The 16,267-nt window shown below is 44.6% G+C and overlaps 1 protein-coding gene across 2 annotated transcripts in view; it reads right to left on the bottom strand.

Moving 5' to 3' along the window:
• Window positions 1–15,795, bottom strand: part of UBE2E3 (ubiquitin conjugating enzyme E2 E3) — a 109,001-nt gene extending 93,206 nt beyond the window's left edge. The window contains exons 1-3 of one of the 2 annotated variants that reach the window (XM_066609406.1): window positions 15,320–15,795; window positions 13,418–13,620; window positions 10,960–11,010 (exon numbers count right to left, since the gene is read on the bottom strand). In XM_066609406.1, coding sequence (XP_066465503.1) covers window positions 10,960–11,010; window positions 13,418–13,611 — 245 coding nt within the window. In that variant the 5' untranslated portion in view covers window positions 13,612–13,620; window positions 15,320–15,795. Of the gene's footprint in view, window positions 1–10,959; window positions 11,011–13,417; window positions 13,621–14,654; window positions 14,907–15,319 lie in introns of those variants that run through there. The other variant, XM_066634433.1, reaches the window with a different exon arrangement.
• Window positions 15,796–16,267: the final 472 nt, after the last annotated feature.

Below are 16,267 nucleotides of genomic sequence, written 5' to 3'. Positions count from 1 at the left end.
ACAATTATTTCTAAAACCCACACCTACTGCCTTATCCAAATGCTGAGTATCAGTTAAGTGAAGCACAACCATAGTACCTCCGAGAAAACCCTTATGAACAAATCTGCCAGCCTCAAGCCAATACTTGTATGTCATCCAATCAAATGAGGACCATCTGCTGGAGTCACAGCATACCTCAACATTTTCTAAACCCCACTTTTGAGAGACTTCTGGGATTTTTTTCCCCTAGGAAATCCAACAAGTACAGTATTTTGTACCTTGGAACTCTACTTGCGAGACAAAATTGCAAGAGCAGAAGAGTATTTTGCACGCAGAAAGCTACAGGTTCAATCCCTAGCATCTCTAGGTAGGACAGCATTCAGACCATTACTAGAAGATCCATTTTTCATCAGAGTGAACAATACAGTGACCTCAATGGAACAATGATCAGACTCAGTATAAGAAAACGCCTTAGGTTTCTGTGTGTGTGTTTTATAAAAAGAGTCAGTTGTGTTTCCATGTTCATGCCTTGAAGCACATTGCCAACACTGCATTTTGAGATGAGGTCTCCTTGGGAGAAACGGTGCAAATGAAACTTTGGAACGCTTAGGCTTGTGCTATCAGAAACGCACATGAAGTCTGTTGAAGCACAGCATATCAACAAGAAATGTCAAGTTAAACCAAGGGCGAGAATACTTCAGGAACTTCAAAACGTCCAAATAAAGCTGCTTGCTTGGACTTTTACTATTATGACATATATCAAGTCCACTGCACGGGTAATAGCACTGTAAAATCAAAAGTATACAAATAAATTCATTTTAAAATAATAATTGTCAATAAGTTTTCCTTCCAAATGTCAACTCAGGCCTTTGCTTCTTCCTGCATCAGCCCACCCAACATATCTTGCTGGGCCTGCAGAACAAGGAAATCCCATAATTATCGGGTGGGCAGCCCATGATTACATGATCACATCACACAGGCTTGACCAAGGGGAGTCTCCTCAGAAATAGCGACGAAAAGAACTGGATGAAGGAAGCTGCAGATCTTGTGGGCATTTAGGTCTCAAGCTCTTTAGCTACACAGAACCCAAAGACACAGGACACCCATTCAGGGATTAGCCAGAGGAGTGGCCTGCAGAAGTGGGAAGTAGCTCCTGAACTTGGCTGCTGGCAGCATAGGTGGGATGTCCCTGCCATGCACATGACTTTAGAAGCCAGGAATCAATCAATCCTCTCCTTCTTTTGAACATTCAAATTAGCACTGAATCACAAAGCACTGCTTTCCTTCAATTATGTCAGCCTCAGTTTTACACAGCACAACACATTGGCCTCAAAACAGTTACTTAGGAGAACCCATCAACATCAATGTCTATTTAAAAATCACAGCCTTCCAAGCTCTGCAAACCCATATCCTTCATTTACGTAAATGGACATTATGTTAGAGTTGGGCTGCTACTAGCATGAATTGGATGTTTCTCTCAACAAACTACATTCCTTTTCTGGGGGGGGGGGGTGGCATTATGAAGTTTACAGAGCAATTCTATGCATGTCTACTCAGAAGTAAATGTCACTGGATTCAATGGAACTTACTTCCAGGTATGGAACTGCAGCCTTAGAGCCCAATCCTATGCATGTCTACTCAGAAGTCCCACTATACTCAGTGGGGCTTACTCCCAGGTAAGTGTATATAGGATTGCACTCTTAGAATTCTACATTTAACTTGACAAACTGACTCAAGAAGCCTACAGTATCGTAAATGCAAATTAGAGCTGCTCAGGAAAATTATTTTTCTGAATAGATCTAAAAATCTCCACCCCAATGTAATTGTTATATTACATCTTCATCACTGTAACAAGCATCTCCTTGGGTACAGAGTTGGATAAGTATAAATAATACTCATTCTGCACGTTTGGAGGTTGCTTTGAAACCAGCTGAACACCCAGGAAAATTCCATCAGCTCTTCTCATACAAACTATATTTCACTAAAAATGCAGTGTCACATATCACAAGCACAATAATTCACCAGCTCAATCCGAGCAACAAAGACAACCAAGTGCCAATATTTTTTTCACTGACTTTGGTCCTAGACAGCTGATATTGATTTTAGGGAACCTTGCACAGAAGCTGTACTCAGGGCTAGGAAAAGGTAAAGGAAATAGAACATGTTTTTAAAAAACTTAGATCAGATCAGATAAAACGAAAGAAAGAACTCAGACAAATTGTGATAAATTAAAATTATTCAAACTCTGCCCATTCTGAACTAATCTTGGCCTCTCCAGAGCATGGTCTATACTGGAGTCTCCAAAATCTTTGGCCAGAGGGCCGCATAAAATATCTGGTGCAGTGCTGAGGGTCGGAAAAATTTTTAAATATAAAATTTAAATAAATAAATTAGAGATGGAACTTAGATGAATGAATAAATGAATGAGTGGGTTCATTCACTCAGCCTCTCTGGCTCTCAGAACATCCTCCAGATGCAATCAGAACACAGCTCTGGTCATGTTCAGTCAGGTGGGCCAGAGGCTTTCAGGGGGCAAGAGGCTAGCCACGGGCCGGACAGAGGCTCGCTCTGGGCTGCATCTGGCACCGAGGCAGGGTTTGAAGACCCCTGTTCTATACAACTGATTCAAGCTCTATACAAGTGATTCAAGCTATTTGCTTACAACTTAGTACTGAAGTTTCTTATCAGTATAGAGCAGAGGTGCCCAAACCCTGGTCCTGGGGCCACTTTTGGGCCTTGAGGACTCCCAATCAGGCCCCTGGGGAGCCCCCAGTCTCCAATGAGCCTCTGGCCCTCCGGAGACTTGCTGGAGCCCATGCTGGCCTGATGCAACTGCTCTCAGCATGACAGCCAACTGTTTGACCTGTTGCATGAGCTGTGGGATGAGGGCTCCCTCCACTGCTTGCTGTTTCACAACTGTGATGCAGCAGTGGCGGAAAAGGAAAGGCTAGTCTTACTTTGTGCAAGGTCTTTTGTATTCCTTGAGCTATTGCAAGACCTTTCATTCATTTAAGTTCCATCTCTAATAATTTCATTTATGTAAATTTATTAAAATTTGAAATGTAAATTAATTCTTTTTTTCCCGGCCATCGACACATTGTCAGATGGATGATGTGGCCCTTCTGCCAAAAAGTTTGGACACCCCTGGTGTAGAGCAATGGTTCTCAAACTTTGTAGCCCAAGTCCCACTATTTAGAACAACAATCTGTCGGGACCCACCAGAAGTGATGTCATTAACCTGGAAGTGATGTCATGGCCAGAAGTGACATCATCAAGCAGGAAAAATTTTTTAACAATCCTAGGCTGTAATCCTATCCACACCAACCCAGGAATAAGCCCCATTGACTATCATTGTTTAAAGCATATAAATTATAGCCTGTTAAAAGTACAAATCTCCCCAAATGCAGTCACATAGCATGCTGACATCAAGTTTAATATACTAAAAATAAAATATTGAAATGAATGGGGACCCACCTGAAATTGACTCACAACCCACCTAGTGGGTCCTGACACAGTTTGAGAAACAGTGGTGTAGAGTAGGGGTCTCCAATCTTTTGACCAGAGCGCCGCATCAAATATCTGACGTGGTGTGGAGGGCCGGAAAAAAAATTTAAATATAAAATTTAAATAAATAAATTAGCGATGGAACTTAGATGAGTGAATAAATGAATGAATGGGCTCATTCATTCAACCTCTCTGGCCCTCAGAATACCCTCCAGACACTATCAGAGCACAGTTTTGGTCATGTTCAGTTGAGTGGGCCAGAGGCTTTCAGGGGACAAGAGGTTGGACATGGGCCAGAAAGAGGCTTGCTGCGGGCCACATCTGGCCCCCGAGTCGGGGTTTGGAGACCCCTGGTGTAGAGGAAGACAGATGTAGCACTGATAATAAGGAAAAGATCTCCACATTCTTGTATACCTCTAATTACCAAGTAATGGACACAAACAACAGTTGATAACTGGCAGACTGATGTTGGAGATAGAATGTTGCTGGGACCAGTCCAGCTTCTGTCTGATTCAGCAAGGCCATTGTGTTTGAAAACTACTATGTAACATACCTGTGATTTGTTTTCTGCACACTCTACTCAGAGCTGCAAACAAAAAGAAACTATAGAACTAGTTTTAAGGACAACAACTCTGAAAGGTTTCTGCTTCCCAGTGTCAAACCTCAACTCTGTTCACAAACGGCGATGCACACCAACCTATAGTCAGAAATGTGGGCAGGGATCTGGATAAGACTCTGCCTTTCAGTCTAGGTCTAAACAGCTATGGGATCCCCTCATCACTAGCACCTCCTCTTCCCATGCCATCAGGTGTAACTGTTCTACAACAACTGCAGTCACAATATTGAATCAAAGTATTCTGGCAAATGCCAAAGGAAGCACATTAGGTACATAGCAGCACTGCCCATTCAAACTCCACACACTTGAACCCAGTCACTCTTTACATACCTCTATTACCCACTAAATAAAACTTTGGCAGCTAAATGAATCAGCAGTCAAACAGTGCAGCAAGTAATTGCTCATTGCACTTCTGCTACAAAAAGCTAGGAACATCCACAGTGGTAGATCCTATGGAAAAAACAAAACATTATTATGTTTAATTATGGCAAAAAGATCCCACCAATTCCAAGATTGTGGTCTGCGCATGCTGATTTCATAGTAACCATTACTGAGGGATACTAATACATTCTTCCTTACAGGAGTTTTAGCAGCAACTGTTACCCTGCAGATGCCTAATCTCCGAAGCTAAGCAGGATCAGGCCTGGTTAGTATTTGGATGGGAGACCACCTGGGAATACCGGGTGCTGTAGGTTTATACCATAGTCTTTCAAGACTGAAGGTTGCCAACCAACCTTACAGGTCTCAGAAGTAGTGGACTAAGGGCCCTATCCTATCCAATTTACCAGTGCTGGTGCAGTTGTGCCAGTGGGGTTTGCGCTGCATCCTGTGGTGGAGGGGCAGTCACTGGAGCCTTCTTAAGGTATGGGAACATGTGTTCCCTTACCACGGGCTGCACTGTGGCTACACCGGAGCTGGAAAGTTGGATAGGATTGGGCCCTAATTAGACTATAGACTTTAGCTATACAAAAGTGGGACGGAGAGGCAGAGAGAAGGTAGAAATGCTGCCTCTGAAAATGCATCCAAAGGATGCATGATAGCTCTGTTTAGCTTAGAACTGAAGAGCGAACTCCCCACATTCAGATAAGAACCACATTTTTTAAACAGAGAACCCACACCTATATCAGAAAGAACCATGACCTCTTCTCCCAACACCTTGTGGTTTATGGTGGCACACAAGTTTCACAACCTTTCACTTCTGTTAAATGTCACATATTGTCCTCCATGATGGAATTCCTTTTCAGTGAAGCAAGGGCCCAACCTGTTCTAGGGATGCCGCTCAACAGGTCTACTTAAGAGGGCCATTTTTCAGCTCTGCCATCAAGTGCGCAGTCAACAAGCAACTATACCCAATCACAGTTCCATAAAGGACGTACCTGTCTGACATTGTGTACATCTGGCTCATTCACACTTTACATTTTGAACTGCACAACAACTAACGTATGCTTTGAAAAATGTGCTGTGTGAAGCGGCACCTTTATCTCCAAGTGTGACATACCAACAGAATAAACCTGGCAAAATATCAGGAATCCATAAATTGAGAGTGTTAAGTGGGCCACAGAAAAGCTTGAAAGAGAAAATGGAACTTAAAACCTACAGAAATTTTGCTGTGTGTGTTTGTGTATATGGTAATACAATATAACTCCAGCTCTGACAAACAAATAAATGACAACATCAATGAGTGCAAGCAAAAATGTCAGCAGATCACTGAATATTCACATTCATCAGTTAAAGGGTGTTAAATGTAATTGTATTACGAAGCAAGCAGCGATGTTTGAAATGCTCATAGTCGCTGAGGAAAGCTAACGTTTGCCGCATGGCAAATTATCCCCAATTACATTTTACCAGAGTGGCTCCCTAATTGTACATAGAAACAAAATAATGCAAAGCAAACCTAAAATAATGCAATCATTTCTTTTACATGTTAGTATTGTTTTGGCACCGGAACAAGTCAAGCTTTCTTTTACCATTTGTGGATTACTTTTTGCTTGGACAAGAAAAAAATTACACTTGGCTGATAATAACTGTTGTGTCGTCAATCCCTCTCACTCTGAAATGCTGCAGCTTTAAACAATGAAAATGCAGGTTTTCCATTCAAACCGGAACATGTTTTTCCAAGGCAGAGCCAAAAAGTTCTATGTGGAGTCAGCACTGGACCGGTCATTAAATGAATGGGGTAAATACCCCGGGTGCGGAGCCTCGCACGCTTCCTGGACCACACGGAAGCCTGCCTGGAGCTCCTGACACAGTTGGGAACTGTGCTTCTGGTTTGCCAGAAACACAGTTTAAAGTGTCTGGGAAGCTTAAGGAGGCTTCCCCAACACGTCCTGGAGTTGTGCGAGGCTCTATGCGCTCCAGGTAAGTGGGTGGGGTGGATCTGCGCATGGGGGATGGCAGCATCCCATAAGGGGGCACCATTACAGATCTTTGCCCCTGGATGCAGGGCTGGGGAGACCCGCTAATGTGTTGAGTCTTAGTTTTGAATACCTCAATCTATTTTTTACAACAGAGAACCACCAATATTGTTCAGGTAGAAGTTGACCAACTTCAAGAAAAGTCATGGACAATTCCAAACCAAAATGTTTGGCCTGCAACAGCAATAGACACCCGTGTGGTTTCCTGTTTGTTGGGCAATTATGCCAATGCAACCTACCAGAAAAAGGTATTACAACTTTCTCTTGCTGCTTTAAACTCAAGGCATTTTCACAAGCAATGCCTAAGAAAGCCATTTAAGTCTGGAATGTATCACTTGTGAATACCACTAATGCGAGGCAGGAAGTAGAAGAAGCCACTTTCAAATCAAATGCAAATGCTAGTCAAATATAGCTTTTTATTCAATTCACAGAGAAGAGCAGGCAAAAACGGGCAAGTGTTACTTGAGGATATAACTTCAACCTTATACAGTGATGTGACACAGTTGCTCAGGATGACAGAAAGAAACTCATCTGGGGGAGAAGACATTTACATGAGGGAACTGGTGTAGGAGCAAAGGGTTAACCTCCCCTTCCCTTCCCCAGCGCTGTGGTCCAGAACCAAACTATCCATTTCATGGCTGCTTTTTGGCAAAGAAAAAGGCATTCAGGATTCCAAACCAACACTCCTGAACCACACACTGTTAGTATGATCTGGGAGCCTGGATGTTCCAAGTTCAATTCACACCTCAGTCACCAACTCACCAGATGGCCTTGGGCAAGCCACTACTCCCTTGGTCTCAACCTCCTGTCTGCAATATGGGGATAATGACAATATGTACTATGCAACAACATCTGCCTTTACTGCAGGGATTGTGAGGCTGTTACGGAAGCTGATGCCATAAAGCATGTGAAGCGCTTTGAACACTTGAAATGCACAAAATAAATACAAAGACTGTTCTCGTTACTGGCCTCCACATGTGCAAACTGGGGTTTTTGCCAAAATACACACCACACAGGGCTTCCCAGTCACTACTCACATACACTTTGCAAGCACTCACTCTGTCAATGACGCCGAGCATAAGTATTTGCGAACTTGGGAGCTGGTTTCCCCAAGGACAAAATGCAGTTTATGAAGCGGTGCTCAAAAGGCTTCTAAAAGTACTTTTGTAAGCCAAACTGCCTTCTAGTATACTGCAAAAAATGTCATTCCCTAATAAAAAGACTCCTACTATATGACCTTCTAACTGGGGATCGACATCTCTTTCACTTATCTTACACAGAGTACAAGATTTATTTTGCCAAACTGCTGCTGTGATAGAAGAGTCTAATTGCCTCTTAAAAGTGGAAGACTAGCGAACATATTTATTTTGGGAACTGGAAATATCTGCTCCCATAAGCCAAGGAGGAAAATTCAAATATTAAGGTAGTTTTACACCCTTTCAAGCCTTCAAAAAGGCCACTAGACTGATAGTTCATTGTGAAAATTTTTATCTCTACAGATCTCTTAAAGACCAACTGAGTCCCACAAATATGGTTGCGGGGTCACCACTGGCAACCATGAAATGGTGACCACCTGTCCAATCCCTGAAGGAAAAAGGGGGGGGGAGAACGCCCATTCATTCTCCACAGATCATCAAGAACTAAGAGAGGGGAAGGTCCTCTCACCAGAAACAGCTCCAGGATTCAGAGGGCCCTCAAGGAAAACACTGTTAAATCAGAAGAGTCAGAACATGCAAACCAAGAATACTTCCACAGTTTCTCCAACATTTTAAGGTTTAAGAAAAGCAGCCTTATTACAGGGCTAGGACATGGAGAATTAACTTCAATGGGACTTAGTTGAGACTTATTTTCTTTATATATGATCCTCCAGGATGTTCTTTTGTACAAAAATGAGATACAGTATCACTTCCCTCCTTAATATAATATTTCCCTTCCTTTCCTTTTAAAAAGCGATGTTCATATATTTTCAAGCAGTTTTACTGCATCACAAAATTCCTCGTATGCTCCCCTAAGAAAGTGTCAGATGGCCATTAAATGTATTCCTTACTGCCCAACCTGAAGCATGTCTACTCAGAAGTCCCAAAGAGGTCAATGAAAATTATTCCTAAGGAAATGTTACAGGATTTTAGCCTAGCGTTGTAATTTGCTTTCTAAGGAGCCTGTTCCAGTCAAAGCTATGAAAGGGGAACGACCCTCCTTGGAAAAACGTCACATTCATATATAGTGTTTATACAAAATTTCTGCTAAGTGCTCAAAATAACTAATTAGGCCTCTTAGGGCCCAATCCTGAGCTCGCACTCCGGCTTTCCACCGGAACACACTGTTGCAAACGTGCCGTAAGGCATGTCTGCGAGGCTTACCTCTGGCCGGCGCTGGGCTAGCGCCGGGCGGGCGCCCCTACTCCGCTGCTCAGCAGTCTCACAGACCGCCAAGCCATGGCACAATAAATGGGGCCAGGGAGGGGGGTGGGGAGGAGGCATTCCAGGAGGGGGGAGTCATGGGGAGGACAGAGAGGGAGCAGGCGGGAGGCGTGACGGGGAGGCGGGCGGCGGAGAGAGGGCGGGTGGAAGGCGTGCCGGGGGAGAGAGCAGGGAAGCAGGAGGCCAGTCTGGTGGATCCTGACCATTCGTGTAGGGCTTGGCGCCCTACAGAAAGCCTTTACTTTACCACCGACTTTTTGGTCGGCGGTAAAGTGATTAGCCCCATTGCGGGGCTGCTTCCCTTACCTGGGGGAAGGGAACGAAAGTCCCCTTCTCCCGAGGCGCCGCCCACACCAGGCTGAGGCACGCAGGACACGGTGGGAGCCGTTCTTGGCGCCACTGCAGCCGCGTGCCCCGGGCAGCTCAGGATTGGACTGCCCAACTGCAACAATGAAGTTGCCCTTGTGTCCTGAAATTGAATGGGAAGGTGAGGCAGCAGTGGCAAATTCTGCCTCATTTCCTCTGTGCACATCTCTCTGCCCCCCACTTGCTACAGCACATAATTATATATACTGTACGCCACACAAATTCAGTCATGAATTTAAAGGGACAGGAGCAAACTTCAGGTTGCAGGCTAACAACTCTGATTTCAGTAATCCCTGTAAAAACAAGGTTGCAAGCATATTATTACTTCCAGACATAACACTGGCTTGCATAAAACTACCCACTGGGGCTATGACTCAGGTGAGATTAGAACCAAGGACCGCACAGTTCACAGCCTGCTCTCTTCACCACTGGCAAGTGTTTCTGATTTTTCCCCCTTGAAAATGCTTCTAAAGCATCGCACCATGTGGTTCCCATCGAAGGGTGCCACAACCATGAATCTGGACCAACTACACAACAGCATCAAAAGAACACAACCACAAAGCACGAGATAATGTGCACCAGTTGTAGAAGACTAACATACAATTTCAACTTTCACCACAGAAGTCAATTATTTTATCATCCATTCCTAGCTTCTAGATTGCTTTTCATAACAGGTATTTTTTTAAAAAGTGATAACAATTGCATTTGTACTGAAGTGATTTCAGGAAAAAGACACAAGGACAAAAAGCCACCCTTGCTTAGACAGTTATTTCCCCGGAATCCAATTAAATATACAACTTTCTCAGAACAGCACAATATCCCCACACACGAGCAATGCTTTCAGTGTAAATGGCCACTGAAAATAGCAATACCTCAGCAATAGAAAAACCATACAAAAAATTCATTAAACACAATAGTCAATAGCAGTATTACACGCAGCCCAGAGTAGCTTTCTTTACCAAATTCCAGCACTGAATATTTTACAACCCATCATCAGAGTTCCCCCCCCCTTAATAAACCTGCACCGCAGCTGACAATTTTTTCAACAAGTTGAAAAAGAATGAGCTGGTATAGCTGTTCATTTAGCGTTTGCACAGTACTCATGTTAAACGAGTGAATCACTCATTTGCCCAAACTCATAATTTTCCTCCCCTGAAAACTACCATCTCTCTCAGAGCTGCAAAGTTGTTTTTCCAATATCACCTTATTGCAGCACACCCGGGAGACGAACTACGTTTAATACTTTCAACTTTCCTTTTTAAGAGCATGGCAGCATCACAGCATGGGGAAAAAAATTATTTTGATTCCAAAACGCAGTGCACCATTTTATAAGCCTCAAAACTAATAAGTTTCAAAGCATAATAACTATTCAGCTTATACAGGAAAACACTTGTCAACAAAGGCTACTGTTCCCACTAAATGTGACACGCACCCCATCTATCTGACAACCAAAGCTTCATGGTACATTCTACCAAGCATCTGCCTACACTTGTTCCATTTGCCTTACACAATTCCTGCTTTATCTTATATCCACTTACAAACTACAGCGCAGCCACATCTGTCATGCTGAACACTCCTCCATTCACATTAACTTTTTTTTCCCCTACACCACCCCCCACATTTCATGTTTAGTTGGCTGGCAGTTTTTTTTTCCCCCTACCTGCAGTTAGGAGGTGGATCCAGGGTGATTTCGGCTAGCTCCTTCTGAATTCTGTTGGCAAAATGAGAACAGACACAAAGCATTTGAGATAGTCTACACAGAATAAATCAGGGAATTACACTGCCCTCTACCACCATGCAGTTAAATGCAAGATTGGTTTTGCCTTCAGTAATGCTAACATGGCTGCTTCCTCTTTGTTCTCAGAGGCATAACCCAAATCCCATAACAGAAAAAAAACCAACTTTGCAGCTTTTTTTTCTGAGCTGTGACAGTAAATAGGCAGCACATTTACATCTCAGCCCGGTAGGAATCCCCAAAGAGTTCTCAGAAAAGTGAGTCTGAGGGATTTCCAGCCACTTTCTACATGAGAATTTTTCTTTTTAATCTTATATGCAAATGAGGCCAAGAAGGGAGAGAAAGGAGGAAATACAAGCATATTTGTGAATGACTTTATACCAACATTACCCTGAACTGCAGCCAAGGCAGCTACATAGTAAACAACAACACGTTTTTGGCAATGTTTTTTACCTGCTGCTGATAGTGCATTTCAACATTTGAATCAAGCTGGTAAATACACAGTCAGGTAGTCAGAGTTAAACCCTGGGCTTATTTTTCCTTCTGCTCTCCCTCTGTCCCAACCACATGAAATATTTTTATTTGCCTGAGTTACTACAGAATAAAACAAATACTGATCTATCAGTGATTGTTCCAGCCCAGATGGTGTCTCTGGACAATAGTTATAAAGATGTTAGTATCTAAAGAGAAAATGTTTCATCAGTCTTATCACAGTTTAATATAAGTTATTTTTTTTAAAAGGAAAAGAACCTTCGCCATTTTGCTCCATAAACAAAATATTCTTTCTTTTTCTTTTTTTAAACACACCTCAGGCAATTTATAGTTTGCCAGCAGAAGCTCTGTGACAATAACAAGTGGTCTGGATGTAATTTAGACACTCTGGATTTGCACCCTATGAGAATTTACTTGAGATGTCAAGCCAAAGAACACATAGGGATAAGATTTTACAAGATCAAACATGATAGAAGAAAACACTCACTGGATCTGATATATATCAGCTGCAAAATATGCTGTATGAAAGCTCCGTACAAAGCTAAGAAAAGTTACTTTAAATGCATGATAAGTTATCTCTCCATCAAAAAAAAAAATCACTCCCTATCACTTTTCTAACTAAAATCATCTATGTACCTTTTTTCAAATCTCTGTTCAAATTCTGTTTAAAAGCAGCAGATGGTAAAAGTTAACATGCTCAAGTAAATTTCGTAGCACTAAAGCTGCAATTCAGAATTTCAGAGCTGCAAATGAATGTGTGGATTATGGTAGCAGCACTTTTCCCCTACAGAGGATCCCACTAAAATCAATGGCAAAACTCTTGCTAACTTTAATGAAGGTAGACTTCACCCAGAAATACCTTGCTAGATTTGCTACTGGATAATGTAACATGGATTCCAAGCTAAGAGTGAACTCCAGGGAAAAGACTGCTTAGGTATCTCCAAAGAGGCACAGACCAAGGCATTATAAAAGTTTGACCAATTCACAAGAAAATTAACAGTGCATGCAAACCCTGAAAGTTAAACTGCCAGAAAATATATGTGCAGATACTGACAGTGATCACTCAGAGGTAACCTATGAAAGGTACCTAAAATTTCTGAAACACCAAAGATTCAAGGATCTTTACTCATTAATTTCTTAGTCTGAAAGTCCTGATCTCTCTGATGCAAGAAACACTCAAGTTAACATCTTTGCTTGCATTTCAACAAAGCAACCCTCATTACAGGTAGTGTAATATATACATTACATAAACTGACAAGTTCTACAAAAGGAGCAAACACAAAAAGATCATCTGTTTTAGTGAAGCATTCTTTTTAAGTCAACTAAAAAAATACAAAGTCGAAGAACGCAATATAGCCTATTTCCTCCCAGCCCACCCCACCCCCCAAAATGTGATAAAAGACATAGGATCAGGTGTGAATATACACAGATGAATGAAACACTTCCAAGGACATCACCTGCATGAAAAGCAAGCCAATTTACATGTCCAAATTACAGGCCAAGTGGATCAAGGCACAGTACAGCACATGGCAAAGCAGTCATGTGACACTTTTCCCAGTTCAGTTAAACCCACATGACTCATGCCCACTTTCGAAAGTGTGTAATAAGAATAGGTTCAATCCAAGTGCTTAAGTGTGTACTGCTGAACTCTGCCAGGATCCACTGAACCCATATCCCGAACATGGCAGTTTTGTTGTGTGAACCAGCCTGGAAACACCTTAAAAGGAACAAGGAGGAGACATTATTATGAAATATAACCAGAAGTTTATGACATCTTCTCATTTTCCCAAAGGGAAAAGTATGTCAAAGTTTGCTGCTTAAAACGTGTCTTGTCAATCAACAGATTTCCTCCCCCTCAAAAAAATTATCTGTTTTTTTTGGTTGTTATTACCTTTTAGCACTAGTGGATAGCTTAGCAGTAGTTTTGCTGGAGAGTTTGGTATTTTTCTTCTGCTGAGTAGCAGAAGGTTTTCTTTCTTCTTGTTCCTCAGGTTCAGGTGCTGGTGGGTCCCTCTGATCTGCATCTGAACTACCACTGCTGGTACTTGGACTTTCGTCATCTGACCTTTGTCTGTCACTGGACATCTTGGAAAACTTTGGGGGGGGGGGGAGGAAAAACATAAACAGAGAAGGGTCAAAGGAAGTCAATTAACTCAGCAAAATGCTATTCTCTCTCTTCCCTATAACCCCAAACAGAATTCAGCACCCTTCAAACTGTCCAGGATTCTCTGAAAAGAAGAAAGGGCAGAGATAGCAGCAAGAACATCCCAGTTTGGGGTTGCAGCACAACTGTTTCAGTGTTTACAGGTTTGTTTGTTCCAAAAAAAAAAAAAAAAAAGAAGAAGAGGAGAGGTCTCAATATTGTTAAGAGTATGTAATTTTTTTTCCTTTACAAATCCCAATCCCACCCCGCTCCTTCCCAATTCTTCAGACAGTATGTCAATTGTCTACTTCGTTCGAAGGCACGAGACAGATTTAGCAGAGTACTCAGGCAAGGAGCATTAATAACTTATGACACGTTGTAAATAGCAGAGCTTGCCAAAAAATTGTTGTTGGCTTTTTTTTTTTAAAGTCACTAATACCCTGTAAATATTTACTCAGGAGCAGAAAGGGTCAAAGCAAGTCACATTTCCCTCCTTTCTCTTCTGCTTGAGCTGCTGGGGGGGGGGGATTCTTAATGCTTATTTTCTACCCCACTACCTGTCATCTCTTTGCATTCAGAGGGCTACAGAGGAGTTCAGACTTCAGTGCTTTCCCCCCCCCCATCCAGAAAGCAAGGAGCTCCAGTTCTAGTTCTATTTACACGACCAGCAGCAAGTATTGCATTTGGTCACCACAGAGCAGGATGAAATGGGAGGAAGGGTGAGAGAGGGGGAGAGACAGGCGGGTGAGGGTGGGAGAGATAGAGTATGAGGGGGTAAGAGAGGGGGTGAGGGTGAGAGAGTGGGGGTGAGAGAGTATGAGGGAGTAAGGGTGAGAGAGCAGGGGTGAGGGGGTTAGGATGAGAGAGGGGGTTAGGGTGAAGGGTGAGGGGAAGTGAGGGTGAGAGAGACAGAGGGTTAGGGTGAAGGGTGAGAGAGAGGGGGTGAGGGAGAGAGGAAGAAGAAGAAGCATAATTCAAACTGCACCTTCTGCAACGCTTTCAACGCCACCGAGTCTTGATCAGTTTCTACAAAACAGACCGACATATTTTTTTTTCCTGCCCCTCTCCAAAAAAAATAAAAATAAAAATAGAGCCAGGAAAGGCTGAAATGGAGGGTTTTAAAGATCGGTCTTATATAAATAAATCTAAGTGATCCTGGTGGGAAATTGCAGCAGAGCACAAAAAATTGCTGCTTGGCCCTCTGTGTGTGTGTTGCTCACTCCCTCACTCTCACACACACACAGAATCGTAGCAGTCGTCGTCGTCGTCCCTCGCTCTCTCCCCCCCCCGCTTGGCTTTGTGGGGAGAGCAGAGCTCCCTCCCTCCCTCCCTCCCTCCCTCCCTGCCAGCCAGGGAGGGTATATGGAGGGGCTGCTGTGATGGTAGCAGCTCTCCTTCCACCCCGATCAGCGCGGTGGTGGTGTGTGCACCAAGTGAGGCGTGAACTCAGGCAGTCCCGGCTCTGCTGGCCACACCGCCAGGCTGGAAAGCAGAACAAAGCTCCCTCCACCACTCTCGCGCCCCCCCGCTTCCCCCTTCCCTTCCCTTCCCTCCCCTCCTCCCCCATCTCCTCCTCCCCCCACCAAGCCCGCTCGCCCAGACTCTCCTGCTGCAGCTAGGCAGCCACCGAACCCGTTTGTCTCCTTTTACCTTCGCAGGCGTCCTCCTGTCCCGCTGTTAGATGGCAGAGGGGAGGGAGGGAGGGGAGGGGAGAGCGCGTCCTTGGAGGGGAGGCGAGCGGCCGGGGGGGAATAAGGCAGCGGAGGAGGCTCTGTGGCCGGGCAGTGTGGAACATTGAGAGTCGGAGCGGGGGGGCGGTGGGGTGGGGGGAGAGTGAGTGAGTGAGAGGGAGAGAGAAAGGGGGAGGTGCAGTGCGCCTCGCCGGCCGAAGGGTGGCGCTGCGGATGCCTTCCTCCTCCTCGCTCTCTTTCTCAGCGGTGGGGCAAAGGGGGGACGCAGAGCGGGGCTCGCCTGCCCCCCACCCGCGGATGGAACGAGGGAAGAATCGAACGTTCCGCCGCCCCCGCCCCCTCGTGTCGCTGCGTTCGGCTTCAGAACGTTGCAGTCAGCAAAGTTCCAAACGGATGGGGTGGGGGGGCGGAGTGGAAAAGGGGGACGGCGCTCGCTCCCTCCCCGACTCGCCTGGCGAGCGCGCCCCCCTGCGGGCTGGGGCGCGCGCACGCGCTCTCCTTCTACCTTGGCAAGGGCGCGTGCTTTCCCCGGTGCTGGCCAAGGACAAAGAGTTGGCGAGCCTGGGTGAGACCTCAAGTTTGCACCCCTGGCTGCGGTCGCCCCCGCCCCCGCCCCGATCCCCGTTCAGGCATCTCCACGGGCGGCTTCTCAAAAGTGGGGAGGGGGAGAGAAGGATACATACAGACCGTGTGGGGTGGGGGTGGCTGAGCGGCAGGCAGCCCAATCCTCTCCACACTTTCCTGGGAGTAAGCCCCATTGACTCTAGTGGGACTTACTTCTGAGTAGACTTGCATAGGACTGGGCTCGGAGTCGTGAATCTGCTGGTGTGAGCTGACAGTTGTGCTGGAACAGGGATCAGTCCCTCTTGCGCACCCCACTGCTCTTTGGGACACTGTGGCTTCCCAC

The sequence above is a fragment of the Tiliqua scincoides genome, chromosome 1, assembly GCF_035046505.1.
Source record: "Tiliqua scincoides isolate rTilSci1 chromosome 1, rTilSci1.hap2, whole genome shotgun sequence".
Classification (NCBI taxonomy): Eukaryota; Metazoa; Chordata; class Lepidosauria; order Squamata; family Scincidae; genus Tiliqua; species Tiliqua scincoides.
Note: the sequence above shows the minus strand (reverse complement) of the source record. Positions and strands in the feature narration are given on the sequence as shown.